General features: G+C 36.5%; 1 protein-coding gene across 1 annotated transcript in view; it reads right to left on the bottom strand.

Moving 5' to 3' along the window:
- DACH2 (dachshund family transcription factor 2) overlaps positions 1–14824 on the bottom strand; it is an 856348-nt gene that overhangs the window by 179675 nt on the left and 661849 nt on the right. The window contains exon 6 of the mRNA XM_027534851.1: positions 7498–7670. Within this exon, the coding sequence (XP_027390652.1) occupies positions 7498–7670 (173 nt within the window). The remainder of the gene's footprint in view (positions 1–7497; positions 7671–14824) is intronic.

The raw sequence follows: 14824 nt of genomic DNA, 5'->3' as shown, positions 1-14824 counted from the left end.
TCTTGTTTTTCCCTTGCTGCTTTTAATATTTGTTCTTTGTGTTTGATCTTTGTTAATTTGATTAATATGTGTCTTGGGGTGTTTCGCCTTGGGTTTATCCTGTTTGGGACTCTCTGTGTTTCTTGGACTTGGGTGATTATTTCCTTCCCCATTTTAGGGAAGTTTTCAACTATTATCTCTTCAAGTATTTTCTCATGGTCTTTCTTTTTGTCTTCTTCTTCTGGGACCCCTATGATTCGAATGTTGTAGCATTTAATATTGTCCTGGAGGTCTCTGAGATTGTCCTCATTTCTTTTAATTCATTTTTCTTTTATCCTCTCTGATTCATTTATTTCTGTCATCCTGTCTTCTAATTCACTAATCCTATCTTCTGCCTCTGTTATTCTATTATTTGTTGCCTCCAGAGTGTTTTTAATTTCATTTATTGCATTATTCATTGTATATTGACTCTTTTTTTATTTCTTCTAAGTCCTTGTTAAACCTTTCTTGCATCTTCTCAATCCTTGTCTCCAGGCTATTTATCTGTGATTCCATTTTGATTTCAAGATTTTGGGTCAATTTCACTATCATTATTCGGAATTCTTTATCAGGTAGATTCCCTATCTCTTCCTCTTTTGTTTGGTCTGGTGGGCATTTATCCTGTTCCTTTATCTGCTGGGTATTCCTCTGTCTCTTCATCTTGTTTAAATTGCTGATTTTGGGGTGTCCTTTCTGTATTCTGGACGTTTGTGGAGTTCTCTTTATTGTGGCATTTCCTCGTTGTGTGTGGGTTTGTAAGGTGTCTTGTCAAGGTTTCCTGGTTAGAGAAGCTCGTGTTGGTGTTCTGGAGGGTGAAGCTGTATTTCTTCTCTCTGGAGTGCAATGAAGTGTCCAGTAATGAGTTATGAGATGTCTGTGGTTTTGGGGTGACTTTTGGCAGCCTGTATCTTGAAGCTCAGGGCTGTGTTCCTTTGTTGCTGGAGAATTTGCTTGGTATGTCTTTCCCTGGAACTTGTTGGCCCTTGTGTAGTGCTTGGTTTCAGTGTCAGTATGGAGACTTTTGATGAGCTCTTGTCAATTAATGTTCTTTGGAGTCAGGAGTTCCCTGGAGGCAGGGTTTGGATTTAAGCCTCCTGCTTCCAGTTATTGGTCTTATTTTTACGGTAGTTTCAAAACTTCTCCTTCTATACAGCACCAATGCTAAAACATTCACGTTAAAGATGAAAAGTTTCTCTACCATGAGGGTCACCCAGAGAGGTTCACAGCGTTACATGGAGAAGAGAAGAGGGAGGAGGGAGTTAGAGGTGACCCGAATGAGATGAGGTGGAATCAATAGTGGAGAGAGTGGACTAGCCAATAATCACTTCCTTATGTGCACTCCACAACTGGACCGCTCAGAGATGTTCACGGAGTTATACAGAGAAGAGAAGATGGAGGAAGGAGACTGAGGTGGCCAGAAGGATAAAAGGGGGGAATGAAAAGGAGGGAGACATATCCAGCCAGTAATCTGTTCCCTAAGTGTTCTCCACTGTCTGGAACACACAGAAATTCACAGAGTTGGGTAGAGTAGAGAGGGGTTAGGGAGGAGATACAGGCGACCTGGTGGAGAAAAAGGAGTGTCCAAAGGGAGAGAGAGCAGTTAAGCCAGTAATCTCGTTCCCTAGTGAAAAATGAGTACTGAAGATTGGGTTCTTAAAGGTACAAAATTGGTAACAAATCCATAAAAGCAAAAGTTAAAAATCTAGAGTAGAGTTTGGAATTTCAAAAATAAATGTTAAAAAAAAGAAGAAGAAAAAGAAAGAGAGAAAAAAAAAACAAACAAAAACAAACAATGTCGCAAAAATTATAAAGAAAATACAGGTACAAAATTGATATCAAATACCAAAAAAGCATAAATTAAAAATCTAGAGTAGAGTTTGGAATTTCAGATATACAGTGTTATATAAAAGAAGAAGAGAAAGAAACAGGGAAAAGAAAAAAGAATCACAGAAATTATAAAAAAAAAACTATAGGTACAAAATTGATAACAAATACCAAAAATCTAAAATCAAAAATCTAGAGTAGAGTTTGGAATTTCAAAACTACAATGTTAAAGAAAAGAAGAAAAAAAAAAGTCAAAAAGTTATAAATATATATATATATATGAAGTTTGCTGGAAAAAAAATAGGATCTTTTTTTTTTTTGCAAAGTAATAGGCTATAAAAGTGAAAATTAAAGGAATAATAGAGGACTTAAAATTTTTAAAAAATTTAAAAAAAAGAAAGAAAGAATGATCATAAAAATAGTATAAATATATCGAGGACTTTCTCTGGTTTTGTTGTGAGTATTGTGGGTTCAGCTCATTTTTGGCTAGTTCCTTGGTCCATTCCTTGGTCCAACTTTTACTTCTCAAGATCTATAGGCCCCTTCCTATGTAGTCGGTAGTAACCACAGGGTTTTAATCTGTTGCCTGTAGCTTCCAAGGCGGTTCCCTCTGTTATTGCTTCTTCTGTTTGCTGGACTCTTCGGTGTCTGGTTTCCGCCCTGATGCAAAGAGGATGGTGGAGGACACTTTTTTTTTTTTTTTCTTTTTAGGCTCACTTGTTCAGTCGCGCTGTGGGGAGGGATAGCGGGATGCTGCAAACAAGTAACACTGGCGTGTGCTCGCAGTGCCTCAGCCACACTGGGTCTGCCCCCACTCACGGCGCGTGTCGCCTCCCTGCCCACACTGCTCAGGTTCTAGGTTGCTCCGCCGGGAACCATCCGTAGCCGGCCCTGGGCTGCCTGTACCTCCCAGGTCCAAGCCGCTCAGGTTCAGGCACTCGGGTAGTCCTCAGAGGCGCAGACTCGGTTGGGCCTGCATTTTGTGCCCTTCCCAGGTCCGAGCAGCTCAGGTGATGAGGTATTTAGTGAGCGCGATTGCCGCGACTTATCGCCTCCCCGCCGCTCAGTTATTTAGGTGTACAACCGGCACACCTTCTCAGGGAGATGTTGACCGTCCAGACCCCCAAGAAGTTTTAGTTAGCAAAGAAGCCTACTTACAGTTTTATAGATAATGTCTCTCTGGGGCTGTGATTGCCCCCTTCTGGCTCTGGCTGCCTGTCACCGGAGGGGTAGGTCTGCAGCCTGCTATCTCTGTTAAGTCCTTTGTTCTGTGCACGGGCCTGGCGGTGTCTTAGGTTAGGGCTGGCTTTTCGTGTGATAGATATCCCACAGTCTGGTTTGCTAGCCCAGATTATTTCGCTCAGATAGCGCTCAGGGTATTCAAGCCAGGTCCTTACTCTAAGCGATGCAGCCTGTGCCCCACCTCCCTGCCCAGCCCCTGCTTGCTAATGGCGTGTGCAGGCGTCTGCGCTGCTTCTCCGCTGGGGTAGTTACCATAGGGCTCGCGATCTGCAAGTTTTAATTGTTTATTTATTTTTTTCTCCCTATTATGTTGCCCTCTGTGCTTCCAAAGCTCGGCACAGATTCGGCAGTGAGAAGGTTTCCTGATGTTTGGAAACTTCTCTCTTTTTAAGACTCCCTTCCCGGGACAGAGTTCTGTCCCTCCCTCTTTTGTCTCTTTTGTCTTTTATATTTTTTCCTACCTCCTTTCGAAGACTTGGGTTGCTTTTCTGGGTGCCTGATGTCCTCTACCGGCATTCAGAAGTTGTTTTGTGGAATTTACTTGGCTTTTAAATGCTCTTTTGATGAATTTGTGGGGGAGAAAGTGTTCTCCCCGTCCTACTCCTCCGCCATCTTGGCTCCTCCCAGCAACAACCTTTCAAAATCAACCCTAAATACTCATTGGAAATACTGATGCTGAAATTCCAATATTTTGGTCATCTGATGTGAACAGCTGACTCATTGGAAAAGTCCCTGATGCTGGGAAAGATTGAGGGCAGAAGGAAAAGAGGGAATCAGAGGATGAGACAGCTGGATGTCATCAACAATGTAATGGACATGATGATGAGGGACACAGAGGCCTGGGTGTGCTGCAGTCCATGGGATAGCAAAGAGTTGGACAGGACTGGGCAACTGAACAACAGTAAGGCAATTTAAGCAACAACTATCCTTTCTGGCCAAATTCAAGGCAAATTGCAATACACTTGCTGATTTTTCAAAGTGTATTATCTCTTTTCCCCATAGACTGAGTGTTCTGAACTTTGCAACCATCCTATCTAACGTCTTAGAAACAGTGCTGTCTGATAAAATTTTCTGTAAATAGGCAAATGTTCCCTATCTGTACTATCTAATTAGAAATTTAAATGTAGCTAGTAGCCATTGAGGAACTGAAATGTCCATTTTATTTAATTATTTTAAATTGAAATAGCCACATGTGGCTAATGGCTACTATATTAAATAGTATTGCTGTAGTAGGTATGTGCTATGCATCTAAGATTGTTTGTTGATTGTTTACCACCATGGAGGTGGGGAATTTATTAAAATCTAAGTAAATACATATTTTCTTTAGATGTCTAAGATTCTAAAAGTCACATCACTTCTCAAAGCTCTTAAAAGCTGTGGTTTTATTTCCTACCTGTGAGAAGGAAATTCAAAAGATGAAACCAGGTCTAGTCTCCCTTGTGTTAGTTTTCACTATTTAAGAGCATTTGCAGAAGTCAACACCTCTATTCACCAATTTCCTTCTTTTTTTTTTTTTCCACATTGGGGTGGAAATATTTACACACTGGTAGAAGAAGAAGGCATAAATGCAATTATGCTCTTTCCAATGTGACTTTATTTTATGTTAAAGTGGCATAATTTCAACAACAGGAAAAAAAAACTTTACTCATTTTTATAGAGATCTCAAAACTTGAGTTACATGTTATGTTTTTCTGAGTAAATATGAGAGGTAAACTACTTTGAAAATATTTTGTTTGATTTACTGGATATGGGGGAATATTGGTGTAGAGAAGCTGATTTGATAAACATTTCATATTTCATATAAGGCTTTAAAGGAGAGTATTGTCTTTGTTCAAATTAGAGCTAATTATTAAAAACACAGTAATTCTGTGAGTCAGGTGTTAAGCTGCTGTTAACATTAAATCAGCTATGGTGGGAATTACTTATACCACATAAATTGGCAAATGTTATAAATCAGAGGTTTTCACTTTCTTTTCTTTTTTTTTTCCCTCATCTATAGGCATACCACTGGATGCTGGCCCAAATACAAACTCTAAAACACTGGACTTTTAAGCCTATTACAGGAACCTGAAGGTTTTTATTTAATTCTAATATGCAACATTATCAGACTAGTCAAATGATATTATGAATAAGTATACTAAGTGGTGCATTCATTTGAGTCTATGAGCATTCAAACAAAAGTATACTGTCACATTATAAAAATACATATTATATAAATATGTAATCATGATTGTATGCACTTTACATCGCTCCTTTTAAAGAACCTGAAAAAATAAAGACAAACATAACACATTAATAATCATTTACTACTAAAATTTTAAGCACACAGAATATAGGAAAATTTAAAGCATTATATGTAGTTTTCACATGACTCAGGAATCCTGGCTTCAGATAGTACAAAACAAAATCAGCAAAAGCATGTTTTCAAAATAGTACACATTTGTTCATTTTATCCATTTACATTTTAAATCAAAAACTTTGTTTATTTTTTGTCTCTCCCTATTAGGTCACAAACCTTAATAATCACATGATGCATAATAGGGACCCAGTCAATAGAAAGCAAAAAATACAGATGGATCCACAGTATTTTTAAACCAAATATCAGTGTCTTATTCTGATTCTCCAGAAAGTGAGCATATAGGGAATGTATTTCAGCATAATAAAGGCCATATATGACAGATCTACAGCTAACATACCCAACTGTAAAAAGCTGAAAGCATTTCCTCTAAGATTAGTAACAAGATAAATAAATCCACACTCTTCACTTTTAGTCAAAACAGACTAACTCACTGAGGGCCACAGTCCTTACAGAAAGCATACTGCTACATGGCCATAAAAATATAAATGGAGCTTAATAAAAAATTATCAGTTCTTTCCCTTTCTTATAAAGATTATATTTTAAATTTTCTTTATTGCTTTAGAAGTTCACCAAATTAGAAGCTAATTTAATATTAAACAAATATGTCTAGAATCTCTTATTTCTTCTACCTTCAGTTCTTTTTCTCTCATGTTCACCTATTACAATAATATCAATATTTCAAGGCCTAGCTCAAATCCATCAACTGTAATACCATTTGTGATTCCTGTTCCCTCTCTTCTCTAACCTAGATTTGCTCTCTCCCTACTCTAAATTCATGTAATGCTTGATGGATTGCTATGCATCACAGTCTGTGTTGTTATGCAAGTTAAATGTGTACTTGTTATTCTCTAGAATTTAGGTTGTGGGTCCTGGAAGTCAGGAACTACATCCTAATTATTTCCCATATTACCCTATGTGATGTCTACATATTGAGTATTTTTGTTGAATAAATGGAGGGACAAAGGAACAAATCAAGGGTTGCCCTGATTAACTATACTATTTGATTCTATACACCCTTATATTATCTTCTCCACAAAAGGAAAAATGTATTACAAAACTTAGTTCATGTTATACTTGGAAGGCAAAGGAAGATGTGACAAACTAATAGGAGACATAAGGAAGATTATAAAATATTTGTGTTTCATTACACAATGGTCCAAAAATTTTGAAAAATTTTATTCTAGAATATGATAATGATAAAACTCCAATACTTTGGCCACCTCATGCAAAGAACTGACTCATTGGAAAAGACTCTGATGCTGGGGAAGATTGAAGGCGGGTGGAGAAGGGGATGACAGAAGATGAGATGGTTAGATGGCATCACCAACTCTATGGACATGAGTTTCAGTAAGCTCCGGGAGTTGGTGATGGACAGGGAAGCTTGGCATGCTGCAGTCCATGGGGTTGCAAAGAGTCAGACATGACTGAGCAACTGAACTGAACTGAATACTATAAATTATCATAAGGATTTGTTTAATGTTTCACAATTTTAAACTGTATTTTACTCATATTACCTCCAGACGGCCAATGAAATAGGTGGGATAGATTAGGACTTTTATTTTACAGTTGAGGAAAAAGTTGAGGAAGGTTAATTGCTATATCCAAGGTCATTCAGATATTAAGTAGCAGAATCAGAACTGAAATGCAGGTCTTTTTAACTATAAATCTTTTATGATATATACTATTCCACAACTGTCTCACAAACACCAAGAAGATGCAGTGTTTACTTTGTTTCACTCCAGCAATGGGAATGGATTTTGCACATTCTTCTGCTCTCTCTTTAGCTGAGCATGCCTCCCACACACTGTGCTCATGAATACAAGACAGGATGCTAGAATTAAAGGTAGTATCTGTGGTCATTGAATGAAAACAAATGACAATAACAAAAACACCTTAGCAGGCCTAGTCAGAAATCAAACTCATCAATACTTTATGCTAAGCAACTGAGTCAATGAGCTATGTGTTTATACTGAAGATTTCATGGAATTATTATTATTTTATCAAAATTGACATGTTATTAACAACTTTATCCTCTTCTAAATTACTATTCTTACCTTTATAACTGAGGCCCCAGCTCTAGAGAGTGGATTGTGAATCTGGGCTGCAGCAGCCATGTTGGCAATAGTATTAAGATGGTTCATCTGATTCATTGCCATAGCAACTGATGCAGGAGGTAAGCTGACTGGAAGTAGGGGATGAGGCATCATCATAAATGGCAGATCCAGTCCTAAAAGAGACAGTGCATGTTAAACTATAATATTAGTTACATTATATGGACAAATGGAAATTACATAAAAATTGATGTTATTAAATAGTTAAGAAAAAAAGTCTTCACTCTTGTTGAATTTTAAGTGGTTTTATCATATTTTAGTATCTCCTTGAGGAAATAATAGTATCTGTGGAATTTAACATGGTTTTATAATTTAAAAATGCACCTATATTCAGACTTTTATTTAACAATATTCCTTATTCTTGCTCTCACTTCCAAAATATTTATTTATAATGTTCAATTTTTTACTCATAAAAAGAAACAAAAAACTTTAAGCTAAACATCGTTGTGTTTAATAAAAAGAAGCAACTTGCCTTTTAAATATTATAATGTAATGATGTGTTGATACTTTCTAGCTTAACTCTTTCCTTAGGAGTAAAGCTAGTGAAGGTGATGAAATTTCAGTTGAGCTATTTCAAATCCTGAAAGATAATGCCGTGAAAGTGCTGCACTCAATATGCCAGCAAATATGGAAAACTCAGCAGTGGCCACACGACTGGAAAAGGTCAGTTTTCATTCCAATCCCAAAGAAAGGCAATCCCAAAGAATGCTCAAACTACCGCACAATTGCACTCATCTCACACACTAGTAAAGTAATGCTCAAAATTCTCCAAGCCAGGCTTCAGCAACATGTGAACCTTGAACTTCAAGATGTTCAAGCTGGTTTTAGAAAAGGCAGAACAACCAGAAATCAAATTGCCAACATCCACTGGATCATCAAAAAAGCAAGAGAGTTCCAGAAAAACATCTATTTCTGCTTTATTGACTATGCCAAAGCCTTTGACTCTGTAGATCACAATAAACTGTGGAAAATTCTTCAAGAGATGGCAAAACCAGACCACCTGACCTGCCTCTTGAGAAACCTATATGCAGGTCAGGAAGCAACAGTTAGAACTGGACCTGGAACAACAGACTGGTTCCAAACAGCAAATGGAGTACGTCAAGGCTGTATATTGTCACCCTGCTTATTTAACTTATATGCAGAGTACATCATGAGAAACACTGGGCTGGAAGAAGCACAAGCTAGAATCAAGACTGCCAGGAGAAATATCAATAACCTCAGATATGCAGATGACACCACCTTTATGGCAGAAAGTGAAGAGGAACTAAAATGCCTCTTGATGAAAATGAAAGAGGAGAGTGAAAAAGTTGGCTTAGAGCTCAACATTCAGAAAACGAAGATCATGGCATCTGGTCCCATCACTTCATGGGAAGTAGAAGGGGAAACAGTGGAAACAGTGTCAGACTTTATTTTTGGGGGCTCCAAAATCACTGCAGATGGTGACTGCAGCCATGAAATTAAAAGACACTTACTCCTTGGAAGGAAAGTTATGACCAACCTAGATACCATATTTAAAAGCAGAGACATTACTTTGCCAACAAAGGTCCGTCTAGTCAAGGCTATTGTTTTTCCAGTAGTCATGTATGGATGTGAGAGTTGGAATGTGAAGAAAGCTGAGTGTCGAAGAATTGATGCTTTTTTTTTTTTTTTGGTTTTAATTTTATTTTATTTTTAAACTTTACATAATTGTATTAGTTTTGCCAAACATCAAAATGAATACACCACAGGTATACATGTGTTCCCCATCCTGAACCCTCCTCCCTCCCCCCTCCCCATACCATCCCTCTGGGTCGTCCCAGCGCACCAGCCCCAAGCATCCAGTATCGTGCATCGAACCTGGACTGGCAACTCGAAATAGAACTGCCTTATGATCCAGCAACCCCACTGCTGGGCATACACACTGAGGAAACCAGAAGGGAAAGAGACACGTGTACCCCAATGTTCATCGCAGCACTGTTTATAATAGCCAAGACATGGAAGCAACCTAGATGTCCATCAGCAGATGAATGGATAAGAAAGCTGTGGTACATATACACAACGGAGTATTACTCAGCCATTAAAAAGAATACATTTGAATCAGTTCTAATGAGGTGGATGAAACTGGAGCCTATTATACAGAGTGAAGTAAGCCAGAAGGAAAAACATAAATACAGTATTCTAACGCATATATATGGAATTTAGAAAGATGGAGAATTGATGCTTTTGAACTGTGGTATTCGATTAGACTCTTGAGCGTCCCTTGGACTGCAAGGAGATCCAACCAGTCCATTTTAAAGGAGCTGAGTCCTGGGTGTTCTTTGGAAGGAATGATGCTAAAGCTGAAACTCCAGTACTTTGGCCACCTCATGCAAAGAGTTGACTCATTGGAAAAGACTCTGATGCTGGGAGAGATTGGGGGCAGGAGGAGAAGGGGACGACAGAGGATGAGATGGCTGGATGGCATCACTGACTCGATAGACATGAGTTTGGGTGAACTCTGGGAGTTGGTGATGGACAGGGAGGCCTGGCGTGCTGCAATTCATGGGGTCACAGAGTCGGAGATGACTGACTGAGTGACTGAACTGAACTGAACTGAATAGAGGTACTAGTATGATAAGATGTAGATTCTTTAGGCTTCAGAATGATTGAAGAAAATAAGACTGGGACTATGTCCTAGTCTTTTAGCTATAAATCTCTAAAATGAATGCTTATAGTTCTAATTTGAAGACTTTGTCCATAAGGAATAAGTCCTCTATCAAAATATCAACCTGTTTTCCAGTTTAATAACGAATATCCACATATTTGGGTAGTTCCAAGAATTCTATTTGTTTTATTATGCAAAGTGAAATATTTTTCACATATTTTAAATTTCTGAAAGAATATCTTTCAAGTATTATCCATATAACACTTGTGGTAGCCACAGATATGTCATTATGAAAAAAAAAGTAACAAATTGAAATAGTTGTCTGCTTATCCTTCATAAGGTTGGTATTTGTATGGAAAGAATGGAAAGACCTTTGAGTAGAGGCTAGGGAAAGTTGGCCTAACATTATGGATATTAACATGACTACAATAAGTAAACCATATCACATTATAATGTATTTTAAGCTATTGTCTTGCCAGTAATCTTGCCTTTTTTGGACATGATCCCAGAAACAAGTAATATTTAACAGATGTTCGAAAATGTGCCTCCTTGTAATTTTCCAAAATTATTATAGGCTATTGAAACTCTACTATGGGCAATGTTTATGTTAATCTTACACACAATTATCAAATGTTAATAACATCCCTTTCTCCTGTTTGCATCCCATCATTTTTTCTTGTTTCCAATATCACAACAACAAGTGTACAATGAATCTATAGGAAATATATTCAGAGACCTCTTAAATCTCATTCCTCAAAACAACAGTAATGGTAATACAAACACTCAAAACATAATTTTAGGACACAAACAGGGTTAGAAGGAAGAATGTTGTAAATAAATCTCCTGGGCTCAACAAAGATGGTTGAGTTAAAGTCATTAACAAAGTTTTCAAAAGTAGCACAATGAAACAAACTCCTAGATATGACAGGTCTCACACATTAAAATGATCACTCTATTAAAGAAATTCCTAAATAAAGAATAAAACAGTCATCAATATTTCTGATAAAGACAGACACAAAATGTACTGTTATCAGAATTATTCAAGGATAAAAAAGCTGGAAACAAATTTAGTGTGGAATATAAGAAGGGAAACATATTCTACACTTCCTATGACTCCAAATCCCCAAAGAGTATTAGTAAAGTATTTAAAAATCTTCCCCATCACTTCATTTATGGCTCACCCTCTGATTTGCTTTTAGGAGCAATCTATTAAAACAGATTTTGCAGTTTTGAAGCCTTTTTCCTGTGATTATTAATTTAAAGTCTCAATAGAGTGCAAACACTGAATTAAAAATGGATTTCTGTGTCACCTTTTAAATTAGTTTATTTTCAGTTAACTTTACAAAATTATGTAGATGTATATGTATTTTATGCTTTACCCATCATGCAGCTTTGCTATAATGATGGGACATTCCATAACATAAATTAATCACTATTTATCTCTCCCTAAAATCTTCACCTCTTGTTCAACATAATAGCAACCATCAATAACCTTCGCCTTATGTTCAACATAATAGCAACTATCAATAACCCATTTATATAAGGTTAACATTTACAACAAACCCAAGACAATTGTGGACTTCCAATTCTTCTTTGTATAGTTAGTATTTTAATAGAAAATTGATCAAACTATAAATGAAAAGTAGCCATCAGTGCCTCAATTTATCACTCAAATGCTCAAACTTTTGTTGAATTTACACTTCTGTTAACAGTATAATACTCTTTCCTCATCCTTGAAAGGTTTTCAGTATTATCCAGATACCATTTGGCCATATCAAGGCATATGCCTATGTAAAGTCCAGTTGACAAGCAAACTACATGCAAACCACAAAGAGAATTTAACAGCCCACTGACAGTTTTAAAATATAATTCATTCAAACATTTCAAATAACCATGAAGTACTTAAAAGCCACAACTTCAGATCATGACCTACAATAACCAACCATCAATTGACTATAATATCCTGGAATTTAAGCTAATATTTATATTACATGTGAGTTTAATAGTGACCCCACTTGAGATGCACATGCAAAGCATATGCAAATACAGAGTTACGCAAGTCAAACTTTTTCCGAAAGCTGAAAACATTAAATTAAGAGCCATCAATATATATATAATTTCAGCAATCTGGCTCATTGAATTACATATCAGAAATGTACAGAGACTTTTAATAGAATGGTAATGAAGACAAACTCTTTTCAAAAATCACCAAAATGTTATTTTTTTCTTTCTTGTCAATCACATCAGGTGTACTACTATAAGCCCTCTTTCTAATGCATCTTGGTATTGTGGCAACTCCTTTAAGTTTTACGTAAGTGCAAGGCACCACCTCCTTTCAGGAATTAAGGCTACAAATTTCATAATACTCTGATCTTCCCTCTACAATTACACTTACATTTGGTTTCCAAGTCATTGTCATATGTAATATCTTGTATTCTACAGTCAGGCACCAATCCTGTCATGCCTAGATGGTAAAATGTTTTCCTGGTTGGTTTTCCTATACCATTGAATTTGCCTTTCCACTTCAATTTTTAAGACTTTCAGCGGCTACTCATTATCTCCAGAATAAAACAGAAGCTCTCTGGTTTCATATGAATTTAACTTTCTAGCTTTGATATTTCACTATATTCTTCTATGTATGCCCTATTCTTTCCCCTCTGGGCCAGCTGCAGTTCTCCACAATTTTAATTCATCTTAGCTTTCACTTTTTTTTCTTTTCTCATTATTATTTTATTTAATTGGAGGCTAATTACAATGTTGTGGTTTTTGCCATACATTGACATGAATCAGCCATGGGTGTACATGTGTTCCCCATTGTGAACTCCTCTCCCACCTCTCTCCCCATCTCATCTCTCAGGGTTGTCCCAGTGCACTGGCTTTAAGTGCCCTATTTCATGCATAAAATTTGGACTGATCATCTGTTTCACATATGTTAATATACATGTTTCAATGCTATTCTCTTAAATCATCCCACCCTCGCCTTATCCCACGGAGTCCAAAATACTGTTCTTTATATCTCTGTCTCTTTTGCTGTCTCACATATAGGGTCATCATTACCATCTTTCTAAATCCCATATATATGTGTTAATATACTGTATTGGTGTTTTTCTTTCTGACTTATGTCACTCTGTATAATAGGCTCCAGTTTCATCCACCTCATTAGAACTGAAAATGCAAGCCTTCACTTTTGTTGATTTTTCTCTCTGAATTCTGCCACTCTAACCCTATTTATTCAGGTATGGCAAAAGTTGTCTTTTATTTTAATCAACTGACTTTATTTTTAGAACATTTTTACATTTACAGAAAAAGTGAGCAGAAATTACAGAGAATTTCCATATACTTCCTCTCCACCAGCAGTTTCCCCTCTAATTAACATCATATACTAGTGAGGTACACTTGCTGCAATACATGAATCAATATTGATACACTATTGTTAACTACTGTCCATAGTGTACAACAGAGTTCATTCTTTGTGTTACAAATTATATGGCTTTTCACAAATGCACAACATCATGTGTCTACCATTACAGTATCATACAGACTACTTAGTTTCACTCCCTTAAAAATCTCTTCTGCTCCATCTATTCACTCCTTCTCTTAAACTTGGCTTTTAATGTCTCTATAAGTTTGCCTTTTCCTGAATGCCATATAGGTGGAATCATACAGTATTTACTCTTTTCAGACTGGCTCTGTTTCACTTGGCAATATGCACTAGTCTTTTCTTGATTTCATAGTTTATTTGTTTTGTTGCTAATTATTGTTCCATGGCATGGATATACCAGTTTGTTTACTCATTTAACTACTGAAGGACACTGTGGTTGCTTTCAACTTTTAGCAATTATGAATAAAGTTGCTATAAACATTGGTATGTAGATTTGTTTGGACATAATATTTTAATTCATTTGGATAAACAAGGAGACTCTGTTTAGCTTCGTGAGAAAGCACCAAATGCTTTCCAAATTGCTGTGCCATACTACATTCCCACCAGCAATAAATGAGAGTTCTTGTTGCTCCACATCCATACCAGCAGTTAATGTTGATACAGTTCTGAATTTTAGCCATTCCAATAGGTGTGCAGGGGTACCTCATTTTTGTTTAATCTGAAATTCTCTAATGGCATATGATGTTGAATATATATTCATATGGTTATATGTCATTTGTACATTTTATTTGATGAGGGTCTGTTCCAGGTCTTTGACACGATTTTAATCAGGTTCTTTTTTTTTTTTTTTAATTGAACTATAACTGACTTACAATATTAGATTATCTTCAGGTGTACACTTAGTTATTTTATATTTTATAGCTTACACACCATACAACACTATTAAAAAATATTGATTCTATTTGATGTCATGTTTGTTACATCCTTAAAACACTTATTTTCTAACTTGCAGTTTGTACTTCTTAATCCCTTTCACCTATTTGGTCCTTCCCACAATACCTGTCCCTTGTGATAACCACTAATTTGTTCTCTGAATCTGCCAGTCTGTACCTGTTTTTAATACTTGTTAATTTTGATTTTTGAAAAATTTCACATTTTTGATATACATACAACATAGAGCATTTGTTTTTCTCTGACTTATTTCTCTAAGCATAATACCTTCCATGTACATCCACACTGTTGCAAATGGTAAGATTTCATTCTTT

Source organism: Bos indicus x Bos taurus, chromosome X (genome assembly GCF_003369695.1).
Source record: "Bos indicus x Bos taurus breed Angus x Brahman F1 hybrid chromosome X, Bos_hybrid_MaternalHap_v2.0, whole genome shotgun sequence".
NCBI lineage: Eukaryota > Metazoa > Chordata > Mammalia > Artiodactyla > Bovidae > Bos > Bos indicus x Bos taurus.
The sequence above is the reverse complement of the archived record's forward strand: the minus strand, read 5'-3'. Positions and strand labels throughout refer to the sequence as shown.